General features: G+C 50.3%; 8 protein-coding genes across 8 annotated transcripts; 6 read left to right on the forward strand and 2 right to left on the reverse strand.

The window, feature by feature from the left end:
• Positions 1 to 270: 270 nt before the first annotated feature.
• MAA_11810 (reverse transcriptase, RNaseH) lies at positions 271 to 921 on the forward strand (the record flags this gene model as incomplete). Its single annotated transcript, XM_011412998.1, has 1 exon — positions 271 to 921. The coding sequence occupies one exon, from the start codon at positions 271 to 273 to the stop codon at positions 919 to 921; it is 651 nt and encodes a 216-aa protein (XP_011411300.1).
• A 657-nt stretch (positions 922 to 1,578) lies between these two features.
• MAA_10427 (Peptidase S1/S6, chymotrypsin/Hap) lies at positions 1,579 to 2,822 on the reverse strand (the record flags this gene model as incomplete). Its single annotated transcript, XM_007828425.1, has 3 exons — positions 1,579 to 2,143; positions 2,207 to 2,421; positions 2,532 to 2,822. 3 exons carry the CDS (start codon positions 2,820 to 2,822, stop codon positions 1,579 to 1,581), a joined length of 1,071 nt encoding a protein of 356 aa, XP_007826616.1.
• A 2,080-nt stretch (positions 2,823 to 4,902) lies between these two features.
• MAA_10428 (uncharacterized protein) lies at positions 4,903 to 5,589 on the reverse strand (the record flags this gene model as incomplete). Its single annotated transcript, XM_007828426.1, has 1 exon — positions 4,903 to 5,589. One exon carries the CDS (start codon positions 5,587 to 5,589, stop codon positions 4,903 to 4,905), a length of 687 nt encoding a protein of 228 aa, XP_007826617.1.
• A 1,025-nt stretch (positions 5,590 to 6,614) lies between these two features.
• MAA_10429 (arginyl-tRNA synthetase) lies at positions 6,615 to 8,590 on the forward strand (the record flags this gene model as incomplete). Its single annotated transcript, XM_007828427.1, has 2 exons — positions 6,615 to 7,330; positions 7,423 to 8,590. The coding sequence occupies 2 exons, from the start codon at positions 6,615 to 6,617 to the stop codon at positions 8,588 to 8,590; spliced, it is 1,884 nt and encodes a 627-aa protein (XP_007826618.1).
• Positions 8,591 to 9,329: 739 nt separating this feature from the next.
• Positions 9,330 to 9,857, forward strand: MAA_10430 (Phospholipase A2; the record flags this gene model as incomplete). Its single annotated transcript, XM_007828428.1, has 1 exon — positions 9,330 to 9,857. The coding sequence occupies one exon, from the start codon at positions 9,330 to 9,332 to the stop codon at positions 9,855 to 9,857; it is 528 nt and encodes a 175-aa protein (XP_007826619.1).
• Positions 9,858 to 12,987: 3,130 nt separating this feature from the next.
• Positions 12,988 to 13,890, forward strand: MAA_10431 (uncharacterized protein; the record flags this gene model as incomplete). The annotated part of the gene is made up of 1 exon (XM_007828429.1): positions 12,988 to 13,890. The coding sequence occupies one exon, from the start codon at positions 12,988 to 12,990 to the stop codon at positions 13,888 to 13,890; it is 903 nt and encodes a 300-aa protein (XP_007826620.1).
• Positions 13,891 to 14,364: 474 nt separating this feature from the next.
• MAA_10432 (uncharacterized protein) lies at positions 14,365 to 15,035 on the forward strand (the record flags this gene model as incomplete). The annotated part of the gene is made up of 3 exons (XM_007828430.1): positions 14,365 to 14,575; positions 14,661 to 14,808; positions 14,876 to 15,035. The coding sequence occupies 3 exons, from the start codon at positions 14,365 to 14,367 to the stop codon at positions 15,033 to 15,035; spliced, it is 519 nt and encodes a 172-aa protein (XP_007826621.1).
• An 893-nt stretch (positions 15,036 to 15,928) lies between these two features.
• MAA_10433 (multicopper oxidase) lies at positions 15,929 to 18,091 on the forward strand (the record flags this gene model as incomplete). Its single annotated transcript, XM_007828431.2, has 4 exons — positions 15,929 to 16,118; positions 16,170 to 16,403; positions 16,473 to 16,956; positions 17,023 to 18,091. The coding sequence occupies 4 exons, from the start codon at positions 15,929 to 15,931 to the stop codon at positions 18,089 to 18,091; spliced, it is 1,977 nt and encodes a 658-aa protein (XP_007826622.2).
• Between the last annotated feature and the right edge of the window lie 111 nt (positions 18,092 to 18,202).

Genomic DNA, 18,202 nt, shown 5'->3' on the forward strand with positions numbered 1-18,202 from the left:
GTAATTACTTTATATATATAAAAAAAATACCTAGGCTTAAAATTCTTACCTAAGTATATATTTTAGCTATATAACTAATAAGTTTTATATTAGTATAAAGCCCTTTTATTAGGCTTTATAATTTATTAGGCCTTTTTTATATAATATTAGCTTTCTTTTTACTAAGCTTACCTTTAAGTATATAGAGTCAACTATTAATAAATTTATAACTCTGCAGAAGCGGTATCGCAGCTATGTGACGGATATAGTCGAACTCTGCATGAGAATTTCATGGCATCAGATCCGCTCTATGCTCTGATCGAAGTGTTTAACGTTACCACGGCTTGCGTGAACCAATTTCTCAATCTCATCGAACACAAATTAGCCGGACTCCCTGATAACGAGCACTACGAGGATTTTGACATGCTCTCCAACCTAAGATACAGCAAAGATATATTGTATCGACAGCAAAGGCAACTTGAACAGGTCAGTGCCTGGCTGAAGCTTCATCAGCTTCTTGGTCGAATTGGCTGGTGGACTACCAGCACGGAAGACCCCAAAGCATCTCAGCCGGCGAAGTCTTTCCTTCGGCGATATAAATATCTGCAGACACGTGTACAAAAGTTGCAGGCGCAATATCAGAATGCCATCTCGAATCTTATGAACAACATCAACTTGAAGAAGGTCGAGAATGCATCTGAGCAATCCAAGCGGATCGGCAAACTCACCTTTCTGGCCTTCCTGTTTGCACCACTTTCCTTGACTACATCCTTCTTCGCCATGAACATAGGCCTGATGAATCTTAGGCTCAAGACCTGGCTCGCGGTGACGATTGGACTGTTGAGCATAACATTCTTCCTCATGGTTGTAAACTTCTCGGGCTGGATCAGGCTTCTGCAAAATAAAAGGCGCCATACAACGAAGAAAGCACGATATCTTTGATGAAAGCAGCCTTTTCTGACGCAGTTTTTGTCGTGGACTAATTTGTGGTCTGATAGTAATTCGAGGAGCATCTGGGATCTGCAATTCACGAGAAAGTCGCTTGAGCTTACCGCGATCGCTATTGGTAGGGTATGTGATAGGGTAACCCAGGACTGGAAGTACATAATTTCTGACAACACAAATATTTCAGAACTGGAGTTTCAACTACAATCGACGCTGGAAAGTGTTTTCAATTTCATTGTATACTACATAAGCGACCTGAAATCAGAATCTGTGTGACCATGGCACGTGAAATCTAGTATTAATGCTGTCAACCAGTTTGCAAACGCAACTCGCCACTCGAATCACTGTCGAGCGCTAGCAATAATATAAAAAATATTCTTTGACCGCATTAAACTCATCACTTGGATGTGAAGCCAATTTTCAGGTACTTGAGGCGCTTGTGCGCTTAGGAGACTGAACAACAGACTTGCCGTCTCTTAGAGTCACTCGACATGAAGATCGGACAAACCCAAGAACATCTCAAATGTATGCTGAAGTGACATTATTTTCAAAATACATTTTGATCTTTGTCTGTTCTGAAGACATTCTTCCTCCTAGAGCGGAAGCCTGCGACACTTATTCATAGCCGCATGGCCCTGAGAACATGCTTCCCACCTAAAGATCTTTCTTCGCACACTGAGAAAGCTTGTCTAGATCGCCTAAAGGCAATTTCTCCTGCTCTCTACACACCTTCGCGTTGGCGATGCATTGATCCGTCTTGTCCGCAACATCTTGCTCACCACAAACTTGCATCACGTCAACGCACTGGAGAAACTCCAGCATTGTTGCGTCGGGCTTGACTTGGCCCGTGCAGCGACGGGCGGCGAACATGCAGGCATCTTTGTCGTTACCGGAGCGGCCACAGTGGTCCTGAAGCTGCTGTTCCCTTGTTGGTGTTCCCTTGTCCCCAAGGTTTTCGTTGATAAAGGAGATGTACGAAGCAACCCTGGTATACAGCCCAGTACCGCCGCAACCGACGCCGGATGACACGATGCCGACCACCTGTCCCGATTCCCGGTCGATAAGAGGACCGCCGCTATCCCCGGTGCATGTATCCTTGCCATCCCCCCCAGCGCATACCATTGCCTCTGTGGCGTCTTTACAGCTATCGCGAGCCCGAATAGGAACATAGACCTGGCGAAGCTTATCAGGCATAGGACCGCCGAATTCCAGTAAGCCCCTTGACTATACATCAGCGTCTTTTCCGGCTATATCGTGTAGTTGTGCACTCCATCAGACCTACCAGCCTGGGGCTAATGCGATGGAATCAGGTACGGGGTCAGAACCGCTCGCTGCCAGCTTCGCATAACCATAACGAATTATGCTGCTCTCTTGAATCGAGGTGGATAATTTCAAGATGGCAATATCGTGAGGGTAAGCATTATTTACATGGCCGTCGTAACTAGGGTGTATCTTGAAGGATGCCACTTCGGAAACCGTTCCGCCCGTCTCCCTGTCCTGTATAATAATTAGCTTTGTGCTGATCAACATTTTGTCATTTGCCAACGGTTTAGGGCACCTTGGTGGCTAAGAGGATAAGCTGATGACTGAAAGGGGAGTGTGTTTACCAGAGATGCTGCCCTCACGAGGAAGACGTCGCCTTGACACTCTTCCGGCTTTTCAAGGCACTTTACGGGCCGGTAGAGGCAATGAGCAGCTGTAAGGACGGTAGTGCTGTCCAACAAAATGCCTCCGCAGAAATGGTACGAACCACCCATTGGATGAACGCTGACGAGGTATGGGTATTGACTTAGATCTTTAGCCTCTTCTCCGCCGACAATCCTCTTATCGATGGCTGTTGCCGTTGCCGAAATGGCGGAAAGCGCGACGGCCAGTGCGGTAACAACTTTTCGTACCATTGTAGCGAGATATCGTAGGTGAGTTGCCAGGGGGAGGGTTGTGGAAGAGAACCAGACAAGATAGCTTACTGTCGATAAAGTTGTAACGCAATAATTTGGATGGGCAGCTTACAAGACTATTTATCCTCTCATCTACATGTATACCAAGACGTGAAACAAGGAAGCAAGGACAAGGGACGCGTAGGCATCACCAAGTCGCGGCAACTCGTGTTGTGGCCTGGGCTACGCCCGACCCAGAAGACGTCGTGCTTGTTGCGACACAGGAACCTGTCTCCATGCTCGATTGACATGGAACATTGAACCAGACAGTCACAAGGGGCCCCAGTGCCGGCTCACATGTGCAGGCTCTTGCCTGGACGGTACTAGAGTCCGGCACTACCGGTAGGGCTGCGCCCGACATCTGCGCTGGCCAAATCGGGCTAGTTCGTGGCAAATCATGAGCATCAAATTGCATTGAATTGACCCGTATGCTTCCCTCGTATCCAAGCCAAACACCCTTGCGTAACTTTGAAAAGAGCACAAATAGATACCTGCCTAAGTAGGTAGCTAGTCACACGAACCTCGCGCGCCATGCCGCCTTGGATCGCTCCCCTACCTGCACACGCCCTTTTCTTTGCCCGGACAGCAATGCCCGGTAGGAAACAAGGGAATAGGAAGGATAGTCCATATACAATTCAGACCTTCCTCATTTGGTCAGCCCATAAACTTGCCTGTCAGGTCACTTGTAGCTGAACGTACAAGGGTGAGAACGGATGGAGGAACGTGTGTATATCAGATAAGGGGTTGGAACTCATGCAGGAACCTATGTTGGTCAGATGGATGATGCACTGCCCAGTTGAAAATGATGCGAATGGATACAAGTTTCATTTTACCAGGGATAAAGACGAGTTTCTTTCTGTCCACCAAGCTCAATCGCCATCGTATCAGTCAATGACAGTGGCTGCTGCTTGGCGCAGCGCTGCCGCCCAGCTCTGCTGTGTCAATGCAAACTACAAGAATATCCACTTGAAAAGTGAGAGTCGGGTGTTTATGCGCGACCTTGTTGAATGTAATTCCACGGAAAAGGTCTGAGAGCGTTTACGAAACCATCCTTTGCGGCGCAAACCAGTAGCGTGTATAGCACGATTCCGCGGCTCAAGGTACACGACGTTCGTATCATGACTCATACGATGGCCCCAAAGTATTTGAAATATCATGGAATAACATGGGCGTACGGGCGAAATTCTCTTGCGACACGCCGCCAACTCCTCTGTTCATAGCATAGTCCATCACCAGAGGTTCATATGGAAAGATGCATCACGTGGCTTGGGTCATGACACCCCCCAGCGAGTACATCAAGTCAATCAGACATCAGACACATACAACCTTTCTAAAAACCTTGCCATTGCGTGGGCCTCGTCGCATGCACAGGTCTATCCAAATGTCCGATAACCGACAGCGCGGCGACATGCAATGACATGCATGACGATGACGTACAATTCTTGGGAGGTTTAGGCTTATTATTTATATCTACCAATAGGATGTAGATGGCAGCCAGCTTGGCACGGAAATGAAACCTGGCCCCGGTGCTGTGGAGTGGAAATACTAGAAAATTTTGCATCAATTCAAATGTTCCGTTGACACATGATCTGCAGTTGCATGGGGCCGAATAACCCGGCACATCAGTTATGCAGGCCCAGTGCTGTTGTTAGTAGTCAATAGAAACATTAAAGCGCCTTCCGCTTGCTCTCGCCGTTGATCCACCACCACAACGCTAACTTGACTTAATCGGCATGGACCAGTTGACCCATTATGCCGACTTGCAGTGGCGTTGCAGGAAACGGAAGGTGGCACGGGGCACATGCATGTTATTGACGGCTCAAGCTGGGCAACACATGGCCGTGATTAGATGTATTGACACAAATTACTAGTACAAATGATGGCTCCCATTTCCACACTGGATCCCGATGCCGCGCCTCAACATTGAACGCAACAAAAATGCTCCTACAGCCCAACCAGCGTGCTGTATGCGATGCACAATATTGACTTGACAATATACAAATACACAAAGTCCCCCGCGCCATGCAGAACCGACACAGCCCTAGGCGGGAGATGATTCCTTGCTGCTCAATATCTTCTGCCCCAGCTTGTGCGCCATACGATCCGCCTTTTTCTCCGTCCACTGCTTGAAGGCCGAGTAACCGGCTGAACAGAACCACAAAACGGCATTGGCAACATCTATCCAAAGCGCAATCTTCATGGCGGTCGTGTTGCTCCCTCTATAAGGGTCGTCGCTCTTCCTCTTCAAGAACAAGCCGGCAAAGATGCCGAATGTCACCATCCACAGAACAAACAGCGCCAAGTCCCACCACCAAAGGAGGTATGGCTGGAACGAGCTCAGCACTTTGCCGACGCAAGGGATGGCGCCGAGCGATGCCGCCGCCGCGAAGACGATGGCCGTCACTGCAGAAAGGCCGGCCACGGCGACGCCGTACATCCACACGGGGCCGATTCCCTCGCCGCCCTTGCTTTCGCTGCTGAGCCGGTTGCCGTAGAAGCCACAGATGATGAGGGCGAGGACGAGCTGTAGTCCTCGCAGGACGAGCCGGGGAACCATCTCGAAGGCGTTGACATATGTCTTGCTCACGTCCTTGCCGCGCTCGATGCCTTGGCTCAAGGCGATCTGACCTACGCCGCGGGCTACCTCTTTCGTGTTTGCGCCTCGAACAGCGCTGGCAATGTCGACCACCTGCCGGGCCGTCTGTAACGTGCTGGTGAACTTTGGCATGGTGTTGGGTGGTTGTGCTTCCTTTGGATGATTGAAAAAAAAAAAATTAAAGAAAAAAGGTTGTGGTGGTTGTGGTACAAGAGGATTTTTGGTCGATGTTGAGGATGAGCCTGGTTGACGCAGTAGCAGCAGCAGCGTCGTGTATAAATAAGAGACAAACACAATCGTCAAGGCCAGCTCCTGCGCACAGGTGGCAGTCAATGTCAAGACAAAAGAAATGGTGAGAAAAAGAAACAAGACGGCTGTTCACGACAAGCTTCGTTTTAATACCTTGAGCAGGATTTTTTTGACAAAGGGTCAGTGGTGCAGATTCTGGACAAAAAGGCGGCCGCTTTAGGTCGTGTTTCGACTCTAGGAGCAAACTGGCCATGGCAGCCAACCATTTTGCGCTGAATGGGCGGCTTTGTCGCGACGGCGGCTAAGCGCTTTCATCGGTTTGATGCGTCGTGCTGCGCTGGCCAATCCATATGCCGTCCATTCCGTGTTCACGGCTGCTGCAGGAACTCTGAAACACGCACAATCAGGCAGCGCACGCAGTGTCTTTGGCCATCTGCGTGCAAGAAAAGTTGGGCGGTTATTTGTTTCAACATCATGCGTGCGGGACTGAATGTGCCATTTGGTGGGCGAGCCACCCAAAGCACCGCCGTTGACAAAGCCAGCAAGTCACGACCAGTACCCACATGCACCAGCAAACATTGGACCCAAAAGAATTAGTAGTACCCGCATGTATTCCGAGCAATGTCACCCGCTTGAATATGTACAGTCTGGTATATTAAAACCGCGATTTCTCAGCACGTGCGTCGCACAAATATACGTGCATGTGTTGGTGACCCGTCTGTTGCAATGTTCAATGTTGCATGTTCACAGCCCAGGCAGGTGTGACTCATCCGGGATCACGTGCGCGCTGCTCTTCCCATCAGAAACCAGAAACTTCTGACTCAAAGAGGTGCGACATCTACTTGAAAGAGTCAGTCCGCCATGTGTTTCCATCACCCTCGCTGAATCCTCCGACTGCAACGTTCAACATGTCTACATTGACTTTGACTGACCTTGGCTCGTTGCTCACCAAAATCGGCGTGTATAATTTCCAGTCACTTTGCGCAGACTTTCCCAACGCCCACACTCCGAGTCGGCCAACCGACATATACCGCCTTCTCCTCACCAATATTTTAGCCAACTTGACAGGCTGTGATGCCACCCTTATTTATGAGTCCATCCAGCTACCAAACACCCTGCCCAACGGGGACTTGGTACTTCCCGTGCCTCGATTGCGACTAAAAGGCCCAAAACCAAACCTTCACGCCGTCGAGCTGGCCGCGTCTTTCCCAGAAAACCAACCGTTATTCCAACACCCAACAGCAAGTGCCATCCATCTTCCCTTCTTCTTCACTCCGAAATCCTTGTCACACCTCATCCTGCCCTACCTTTTTGAGAGGCATGAGGCGTATGGGCGTGACTTGACCATGGGCCTTGATTCTTCTGCCCCAACAGAGAGACGAAAGAAAATCATCATTGAGTTCTCCTCACCCAACATCGCCAAGGAATTCCACGCTGGCCATTTGCGAAGCACGATTATCGGCGCATACATTGCCAACTTGTATGAAAGCATGGGCTGGGACGTCACCAAGGTCAACTACCTAGGGGATTGGGGCAAACAGTTTGGCCTGCTTGCTGTCGGCTGGGAGCGCTTTGGCTCCGAACAGCTGCTGGCCCAAGAGCCACTGAAGCACTTGCTCGACGTGTACGCCGAATCAATGCCTTGTTCAAGCCAGAGGAAGAGGAGAGCAAAAAAGCCCGCGCCGAGGGCCGCGATACGTCCGAAATCGAATCTAGAGGCCTCTACGCCCAGCGAAACGCCTATTTTCGCCGTATGGAGACAGGGGACACAGACGCCATTGCACTCTGGCAGCGATTTAGGGATATAAGTATCGACAGGTATATCGCAACATATGCACGTCTGAGCATTGACTTTGACGAATATTCTGGCGAGTCTCAAGTCAAGAGTACTACAGTGGACGCGGTTGAGAGCTCACTAAAGAAAAAAGGTGTCTACAAGGAGCACGACGGCTCATGGATCATTGACTTTGAAGAATACGGGTTCAAGGGCTTAGGGACGGCTGTCGTCCGTGGACGCACAGGAAGCACCACCTATCTTCTGCGGGATGTGGCAGCGATTCTTGAGCGAGAAGTCAAGTATAATTTTGACAAGATGATATACGTTGTCTCCTGCGAGCAAGATCTGTACTTTAAGCGTGTTTTCAGAACATTAGAGCTCATGGGTCGCTCTGACTTGGCTGGTCGACTGCAACACATAAATTTTGGCAAGGTATTGGGCATGTCTTCTCGATTAGGCAATGTTCAACTCCTTGGTGACATACTTGACCAGTCTAGGGACGCCATGCATGACGTTATGCGTCGAAACACTACAAAGTATGCCCAGGTGGAGGACCCTGAATCAGTGGCCGAGTCTGTTGGCATATCCGCCGTTATGGTCCAAGACATGTCCGGCAAGCGTATCAACAACTACCCTTTCGACATCACCCGCATGACTTCCTTTGAAGGAGACACTGGTCCGTACCTGCAGTATAGTCATGCTCGCGTCAACTCGATTCTTCGCAAGGCCGGCCTCACGCGTCAAGAGGTTGCGGAGCATTGCCTTCGCCATCCAACGTCGCTGGAGGAGCAATTTTCGGACACACCACACTGCGTCAACTTACTCCGTCTGATTGCTCAGTACCCAGACGTGGCCGCCGCTGCACTGCGCAACCTGGAGCCTTCAACCATATTAACATATCTCTTCCGGCTGACACATCAACTTTCGTCTTGCTATGACGTCGTACAAGTTACTGGCACCAATGAAGGCCGCGATGTGATGCTTAGTCGGGCTGGCCTTTATGAAGGCGCACGTCAGGTCTTGGAAAATGGAATGAGACTGCTAGGTCTTACGCCAGTTGATAGGCACGTCCCACGCAACAGCATTGGTTCCCTTGCGTTCATTTAATACGCGCTAACATCCGTCTCTTTATAGGATGTAACTCGAGCCCCGGATGGAAAAGCACTCGTCGCCTCAAATTATTACCTTGAAGAATTGCGGCGTCGAAGTGTCTGCTAGTTTTGGCTTCCTGAACAGATAACCAAGTAGCTTCCAAGCCTCTCATTCAGTCTATTTTCCCACCACATAAATCCAGGCATAATCCTGTCGTCTATTTTCAACTCCTCAACTTTCGTCGTACGTGACCATAGAGAGGCAGGTAAATACTACTAATAGATAGAGAGCTACTGACTAGTCAATAAGACGCTCCAGTACTGAGACTATACCGAGATGGGCAACACAAGTCATGCAATCAATGGCCATCAGCATCATACGTAAGCCCGAGGACAATCCCCGCCCAATTGGTAGCAGACAAGTGAGTCAAATCGGCAGTATCTTCTACGCTCCAAACACTGAACTGCGCCAGCCGCTTCCCCAACTGCCGTCAGCTTTATCGCTCCATCATCTTGTAGGAAAGCGCTGCGAAGTTGAAGAAAGGAAGCCTGAAAATAAACGAGAACACCCTTCTGCGCTGGAAAATGATTCTCTCCCACTTACCAGGGCTTCTGCGGCGCCCGCACTCTGGCTACTCTTGCTGAGCCCATGAACAGACAGGACTCGCTCTTACAAATACCATTACCATGTGCATGCTTCCTAATTTGATTTGACCTTCCCAATATAATTTTTGGTACCAAATAACATCATTACAATGAAGGCCCTTTCCACCATCTTTGCAGTAGTCTTTGTGGCCACCACTGCAGTCCTACCTACTAGCACTCCCACCAAGGCTCTTCACCATTTGGAGAACCGCGCAACTTGCACCAGCGCTGTTACTGATAATCCCATCTTTGCAGTCTCCATCGGCATCTTCGAAAAATCTCGCAACGCCAAGGATCCTTCGTGCTGTAACTGGTCCTCTGACAATTGCTCCTGGTCTCCCGATAAGCCCGACGGCTTCAACTTCATCCCCAGTTGCCACCGTCACGATTTCGGTTACCGCAACACCAAAGCTCAAAAGCGCTTCACAAGCGATATGAGGACTCGGATCGACGACAATTTTAAGAAGGACCTTTACAAGTACTGTTCCCAATTCTCGGGCATCTGGTCCTTCAAGGGTGTGGAGTGCCGCCGCATCGCCGACATATACGTTGCCTTTGTGCAAAAGTTGGGCAAGCGTGAAGGAGACGAGCTTGGATTCACATTGCGAGATAATAGTGGTCTGATCATTGATGAATAGGAAATTCATGAAGGTTTGGGGCATGCCGGTGACGGTTCATGCCTAGGTGAAGACTCTGCTATTTTTTGCCATGTTTGAACAGCCAACAGCCACATGAAAAGATATTAGACTCTCTCGTCGTAGCTACAGGTCGTAATAAAATCCCTGGTCACATTCAAAGCAATTCACGGCAATGAGGCTCAGTTTCGACCAGCCAGCCTGATGGGCTTTTCTGGATCTCGTATATTTACTGGTGTTCTGGACTGCCTAGGCACATGGACATCAGAGGAGAAACAGAGAGGCGCCGGAACCGTGTGAATGAGCAATCTGCCTGCCCAGTATAAAGCCCTGGAGTCGTGGCGTTAGTAAACGAAATCTTGAGCGCTACCAGTTTCCACAACTTACACATCAATTCACATAATTGGCGGAGCACAGCCACAGACTTGGACGTGATGCCATGTCCGAAAAATGCTTTCAGTATTTATTAAGAATAAATCCTTCTTGCTTTTTGCAGCTTGCAAGACAACCCGTTGCATCGCCAAGTTTTTTGCAACGAATTTCCATTTATGGCTGACGGGGGCAGAAACTATGAGGCGCAAAGAAGCAAGCTCATTACCACGAAAATGAGAATGCTAGTTTGTTTTGCAGATCTGTTGCCGCGCATCAGGCCTAAACGTCACATGCCATCAAAATGTGTTATTAGTACTCTCACTGATTCCATCACTTGATACAGCATCGAACGGGGAACATGGCCAACATCAGCATACAGGGTAATACTTTTGAACCCAAGGAATCGTTCGTCTTGCAATTAACCCCTTTGCCGTATCGTTTGGCGGCTATACAGAGTTCATCAAGACGTATCACAGCGTTATGAATAGTAGATGCAAGTAGTGCCAGGAAAGATTCTTCGGGATAGCACGTGAGTGACATGGAGTATTACAAAGAGTCTATTAGACACACCGTCGCGCAATATCGACCAAACACGATTGCGTACATGTAGAAACTTGAAATTCCTGTGCAAAGGTGGAGGGCCCTCCATCGAACAAGATATCTTTTAAGCTTTTGATCCTGTAACAGAAATTTGGCTCTGCCTGTAGCTAGTATTTTGACAATTACTTTTGCCTCAATGAGCGACTTGATCCTGCTATTTTACTCCTGGATATTTTATGTACCTGTTCACCCCTAAGCTTAGATGAAGAATGATTTGCGAATATTCTTCGTGTTCCTCAAAAGCTGATGAATAAGCTTGAAGTATCCAATACGAAACGTTATCCAGTTGTCTTCATGTTACACAATTGTCAATATTACATTGGCTACCATGGGGCTAATGGAGTCAATATCCAGAATCGTGGGCTTCAACTTGGTGGTGTTGACCAGCCGAGCATAGATTGCCATCGACTCTACGAACCCAGGTTCCCAGGCCCCCTTAACTGTGAGAACTCGAAGACAATACTTAATCGTATCTATATAATTTCTTTGCGCTATATTTGGTACATGTCCCCACCAAAATAAATCTTCATAGCGATTCAGCATTGAGAGGTCCGCTTGCTTATCCCGTTGCACCTGTGTATAGACAGTGCCAATGGCAAGAGCTGGCGTGTATGGATGATTTCGTCGGGTCTGCATGTCCAAACACGAAAGCTTTAGGAATGATTACCTCCGAAATAAGACGGTGCTCTCTGAAGAACTTTGATAGTAGCGCAACGCCAAGACTGCCTGTAAAGAATGGGAAAATGTCATGGAGTCGCAACAGCAAGAGGCGACTCGCCATCCATTTCTCGCCGGTAACAGCCCTGCCAGAGACGTTTAAATGCTTGTGAGGCGCTGGGTGAAATAGAAATTCAGAATAGACGGTATATCTAGAGGCTTCTGCCAAGTCTCATTGACGTCGAGTGCTCCCATTGTGTCGTCACCTTGCTGGGGACTTGTGTCGACTTGAGCCAGCTGCTTAAGCCACTTGGAGAAAAAATTGTTTTGGCGCTCTAGGGTATGTCGTAATGAGAAATTCCAAAATATCGTAATCGGTGTGCATTTCCTCAAGGTATCTTCCCCCACCATTGTCAAAGTTTGTTGGCTGTTGCGCCGTATCCTTGGTGCCCAAAGCTAATGTGTATCTTGGCCACGTGAAGAGTGTGCTCTCGTCCTCCTGCAAACGAGATCCAACGTCCATGAGTTTGTAACAAGAGCGGATGCTCTGGCCTGCCGAGGCAGAATATATGCCAGAGGTGCCGTGTACAACTGGAACAACCTCCCAGGTACAAGAGTAGGACTACCTTGTTCGGAATGTCTCCCGATCTCTGTAGCAAAAGGTAATGCACGTGCCTCTGGAACAGCTAATGAAACGGGTTACTTCCATGCTCAAACCTACTGTTTCTTTCATCGTTGTTGATCAGTGAACAAGGCTTGTCGCAAAGACAGTCCCCATCCGGTCATGGGATGTCGCTCTCTCAGCAAATCGAAAATGTTAATAAATCTGGTTCTCACCAGTCGCCTCTGGAAATGAGCCTTGTCCGCGCATTCCAAACTGCACCTTCGCACACTCAAAGGGATCAATTGACAGGTATATCTAGGGCTGCACAGACTGCCCATCACCGCTCACGAGCGCCAACTGGGTTACGCATGGCTGGAGACCCATGACGCTTTCACACCTTACTCCGTCATCATGCATGGCCATGGCTCACTCACTCAACCAGTCCGTCCTGGCTGGGTGGGTAAAACAAAACGGACATGCCCAAGACATGCATACATACATGGCCCAACAGGGTCTCGGGCACCTAGCTAGAGGCGAGTGCGCCTCGTGGTTGCAGTCTCCTGGAGCCCATGAATGGATGGTTGGTTCAATATGGGTGCCTGGGGCTGAACATGGACGACGCGGCTCTCGACCACCAGAAATCCAGGTGCCTGCGACACAAAATCGGGGACAGGCGCCAAAGGCAAACTAGCTCAGCATCTTGTATTTAAGCCCTCCTTATCTTTGGCATCGAAAACTTGACCCAAAGCAAAGCCGTGGCCGCCGTCCGATTCAACAACCCGCTGGCTGGTGTGGCACAACGCTTACCGACCCGAACCTTGAAGTTGCGACACAGACCAAGCAACAATGGCGGGCCGTTGCAAAGATGGAAGAAACATGACGGCATGCGCGTCAGTCAACATGATTCCTCAGTTCAAAGGCCTGCCTTTAGAAATCCGCGAGCTCGTCTGGGAAGCGACCTTGCCGCCCGGTCGCCTATTCCACGTCAGAGATTCCATCACAACGTACCCGGAACGAGGCCCGCCATGCGTCAAGCGCTTCACGTTTCACATGGCGCATCGACATCCCGTAGCCACACGAGTGTGCAGAGAATCACGAGCCGCCGCCCTCCGCCGGGGTTTCTTTCTCTCCAAATGCCCCGAGGCCTGGTTCAACCCCGACCGGGACATGCTCTACATCGACCGCAACCAGCGACGATTTATACAAAGACAAAGCGGGGATCCCGTGTACCAGGTCGAGGGCCTAGAGCAGATTCAACATGTAGGGGTCGAATGGCGCGCGTGGTTCCGGGACATAGCAGTCTTCCAGTCGGAAGCGAGCATGCACGAGACGTGGAAGCATGCTCTGCGGTCGCTGAGACTCTACCTGCCCAATCTGCAGACAATCAACTTTGTGCTGCCACAAACTCGGCATTGCGGAGGCATGAGCCTTGGACGAGAGCCATACGGAGCGTCGGAGAACCCTTGCCAACTCATCACCCTCCCCGGGCATGTAAAGGTACCATGGGGCCAAACCTCACCCTCTGGCGCGACGCTGGATCCTGCGGTTGGTGCTGTGGCATTTGGGCGTGAACTGACGATGCGCTTGATGACTTGGGCCACGATCCGAGACCAAATGGTGAGGGCGCTGCAAGATGACCGTGATGATGCAGCAAAGGAAGAGAAGCTTGATGAACTTGGCCATGTCCTCCCTGCTCCAGCACGAAACATTCCGCAGGTCGTAGGGCTGTGGCTTATTAGAACTGGCCATTTTGGCGATGAGAAGTTGCTCCAAGGTTTTGAAGTGAGGACATTTAGATCCTAACAGGCAGCGGAGAAAAGGAACAGATATTCGCACACAAGCTGCACTATTTACACTCGCTGAATCAATAGTCTCATGCATCCTAGATGACTGCAACCCTAGACAGTATAAGCGAGGCCCAACATGTTCCCATGTTCTGGTCCCTGGACGCCAGAATCACCCGAGTTCACCCCGCCGTCATCTTCCCAGCGCCCGAGGCGGCATGCTCAGCTCGGTCAGCACTAGGATCGGTCCCCAAAAGGACTTAGGGTGGCTGATGTGTGTACCTGCTGATCTTACTATTGCATCCATCGGGCTGACCCGAGGGGCGGAAGACAACCAGTCAATAGCCCGTCGATGCGAAACCCGAACGCTCTAGCGTGGGAGGCTTCAACTTGGCATGTCTTGGTCGGCACTAGGAACTGGGTATAAGTGTTGTCAGATGGCCGCCGCAAGAATGTGGACTCGTGGAGAAGTAAGGTGCACCGTTGGGACAAAATGAAGATTGCCTATATCCTCACTCTGATTGCCGGCGTCGTCGCGGCGGAACCCATGGTGTTCTTGATCCGACATGGCGAGAAACCCGCAGATGACGACGAGCCAGGATTGAGCATCAAAGGACAGCAGCGCGCTCAATGCTTGAGGAATGTCTTTGGAGCTGGATCCAACTATCATGTTGGCCATATCATGGCCCAGGCTTACAAGCCAGGTATGCATAAACCAGCCGCGCAACCATGGCGCCATGTATACGGGATGGTTGGCCGTGCTAACGGGGAATGCGCGCGCCCATCTAGACGGCTCGAGAAAACGCCCATTCGACACCGTCTCGCCACTGGCACAGGACCTCGGCCTCGAGGTTGACACGTCGTGCGACCGCAATGACAGCAAGTGTGTCAAGAAGGTTGTCAAGAACTACAAGGGCGCTGGGAACATCCTGATCTGGTGAGCCTGGACGAAACCCGTCAATACCTTGGACCATGAAATGGCTGGCTGACTTGGGTTTGCACAGCTGGGAGCACAAGGCCCTTCGTGACATTGCCGAGGCGCTTGGAGCCGACAACGTCAAAGACTACCCCAAGAAACGATTCGACGAGATATGGATCGACCCGTATCCCTACAGCGAAATCACAGACATTGTGTCCGAGAACTGCCCTGGCCTGGATAACTAGAGCATGGAACGATGGGCCACGAGTCTACGACGCGGCCAGATGGGGACATGGACGTATGTACATGGGGGACCTTTTCGGCCGATGACGCGGGCTGCCATGATTGCGCAGGACATGTCTGGTAGCATAAAAATAGAATCAGGACTTCTGCTGTGTTCCAATTCCTGCTTGATGATGCATTCACGAAATACCGGGCAATAGCCTCTGACCCAAGCTCGTGAATCCGGCCAGTGTTACGGAACACGCGAGCGCACTTGACCACATCACATGGCTACAAGAAAAAAAAAAAAAAAAAAGTAGCCTCACATGTGCAGTGTGACCATTCCTTTCGGAGATTTCTACGCTTGGAGTAGGTGTCTCAAAGTATTGAACTCAGCTGGCATCGCCACATACCGTCTGCAATGAGAAAAGAAGCACCTGGGGTCGTGTACGAGGCGTCAACGTGTAACCAAATCGGCTGCAGAAGTGTCCTCGGCATGAATTCCTGTCTGGTGGTGCGCTTCCATCCAAACCTGCTCCTCGTACAGCAAAACCATCCGCATCACGTATTGTGAGGCAATGCGCATGGATTCGGCCAAGTATGCGCTGGCACAATGAGCTCCAATTGTTTCATTCAGCGCTGCCCTTGACCGCATACCAAGTGGCTGCTCATGCTCGCGATGCAAGTTGGGGCATGGAACGTGGCGCACCGGGCAGACGCGAATCGGAATGAAGGTCCATTGTACGCTTTTCTGCATGTTAAATGATTGGCCGTCTTTTTTGGGTTTGTTTTCTAAAGGGCCGTCACTCGACTTTTCAATCCCGAATCTGCTTAGTTGGTACAACCATCCAAGCTGAAGGTTGAAGCGGGAAATGAACGACTCACATTTTTGTGACGCAAGCATGGAATTGGACCAATGGCTTTGTTGACAACCATCCCGCTATATTTCCGCCCCCCTGAAAACGAAGACGATGAAAAGGAGAAGAGCACACCCGACATGGGAATGTTGGTTCTTGGGAGTAAAACACCTCTTGTCGAGATATGGGGGGATGCGCCCCAAGACTTCGTTCAAAAGGGCCTTCTCTCGCCCTCTGGAGAAATACCGAGTATTCGCGACTGCTAGAAATGGCCCGTGATGCTTTTACTCCCAGTCATAGCGATTGCTTCGCCCTTGGTGGCTTGGGCCTTGCCCAACCTGACAGACTGGAACAGGGCCAAGGTGTTTGACATGACGGTGACTTGGCAAAAATATGCCCCAGATGGTGTGGTAAAGCAAATGCTTCTGATCAATGGCAAATCCCCGGGACCTGCCATTGAAGTCGAGCAAGACGATTGGGTTGTCGTGAACATACGGAACAAGTCGCCATTTGGAACAACGGTACACTTCCACGGTATGTATGTGCCCACAAACCGAAGCCATTCAACGCTCCGAGTGCATTAATACCGTGTATTTCCAAAAGGAATTGAAATGGACAAGACCCCGTGGTCCGACGGCGTACCGGGAGTATCACAGCGTCCAATTGCTCCAGGGCGCAACTTCACCTATACTTTCCGAGCCACGCAGTATGGAAGTTACTGGTACCATTCCCACTCGCTGGGGCAAATTGAGGACGGACTCTATGGACACATCCTGATACGCCCAAGGCCAGGTACCATGAAGCCATTCCATATGATATCCCACGATCCAGGTGCTATCGAGGGAATGGAAAGGGCCGAACGGGCTGTACATCCACTTATTGTGTACGACCACATGCACATCACCTCGGGGGAGAAAGAGGACATAACACCCGCAGCAGGCGTCGAAATTACTTGCTATGACTCGATTCTCTTTAATGGAAAAGGAAGAGTGAGGTGCCTGCCAGAGGATGAACTCATGTCACACTTGAGTCCTACGCAAAAGGCTGACCTGGCCTTGGTACCCGGCCAAAAGCTGACCGACAAGGGGTAAGACGACACTACAATTGGGACTGCCGCAAGGTTTCACACTCTTGCTGATAGATGAACCTTTAGTTGTCTGCCTCCTATTGTCCTGGCTGCCTTTGCCGGCGATGTCACAAAATACAACGCAAGTGCGATGCCGGCACCCATTTATCAAGGCTGCGAAGAAACGAATGGCCACACAGAAGTGATCAGGGCGAATCTACCTGGCCGAAACGAATGGCTCGCCCTCGATGTCGTCGCCGCAATCAACTTTGTCAGCGGCGTGGTCGCCATTGACGACCACGACATGTGGGTGTACGCCATGGATGGATCGTATATTGAGCCACAAAAAGTCCAAGCCCTCGGCATGTCGAATGGCCAGAGGTACCCTGTTTTGGTTAAGCCGACCAGGCCGGGGGACTTTCAGATCCGGTTTCATGCCAACAGTGCACCGCAGACCATTATCGGAAATGCAATTCTTCGCGTGCCGGGTGTTGCTGCAAGCCCGCAAGAACCAAAGCCGTACATTGATCTCGTTGGCAACCCGGCATTTCCTGGAGTTGTGGTATTCAACCAGACGATTGCCTATCCATACCCCGCCGATCCTGTTGCCCAAACGGCAGACGCACTCCATGTGCTCCATATGAAGTTGGACGGGTTGTCGTATCTCTGGGCATTGAACACGACGGGTCTCAAGCCTATAGTGGTGGACACGACACTTGAGCCGATTCTCTTCAGCCCAAATGCGACAAATTTTAAAAATGCCATGCTCACGACGAAAAACGATACGTGGGTGGATCTTGTCTTGTTTGCCTCGGAATTCCCCATGCCACCGCATCCCATTCACAAACACGGCGTCAAAATGTACCAGATTGGTTCAGGAACGGGCCCATTCCGATGGACGTCGGTGGAGGGGGCTATGAGAGAGATGCCAGATCAATTCAACCTCGTGAATCCGCCGAAGCGGGATACATTCACCTCCATGCCAACCAGAGCTGCCGTGAATTGGGTGGTTGTACGGTACCATGTGACCAATCCCGGGGCGTGGCTACTACATTGCCATATTCAAAACCACATGATGGGGGGGATGATGATGGTTATCCTTGACGGCGTGGATGCCTGGCCAGATATTCCGTCCCATTATCTCCATTATTCTTGATGTTGTCACGAGATTTTGAAGAGGGCTTATATAAAGAGGCCGTTGTGGTCGCTCCATGAGAAGCTTGGGAGGGAGAATGTTAGCATGTGTAAGCACATTACTTGCAACATG

Source organism: Metarhizium robertsii, assembly GCF_000187425.2.
Source record: "Metarhizium robertsii ARSEF 23 chromosome Unknown MAA_Scf_39, whole genome shotgun sequence".
NCBI classification, from domain to species: domain Eukaryota; kingdom Fungi; phylum Ascomycota; class Sordariomycetes; order Hypocreales; family Clavicipitaceae; genus Metarhizium; species Metarhizium robertsii.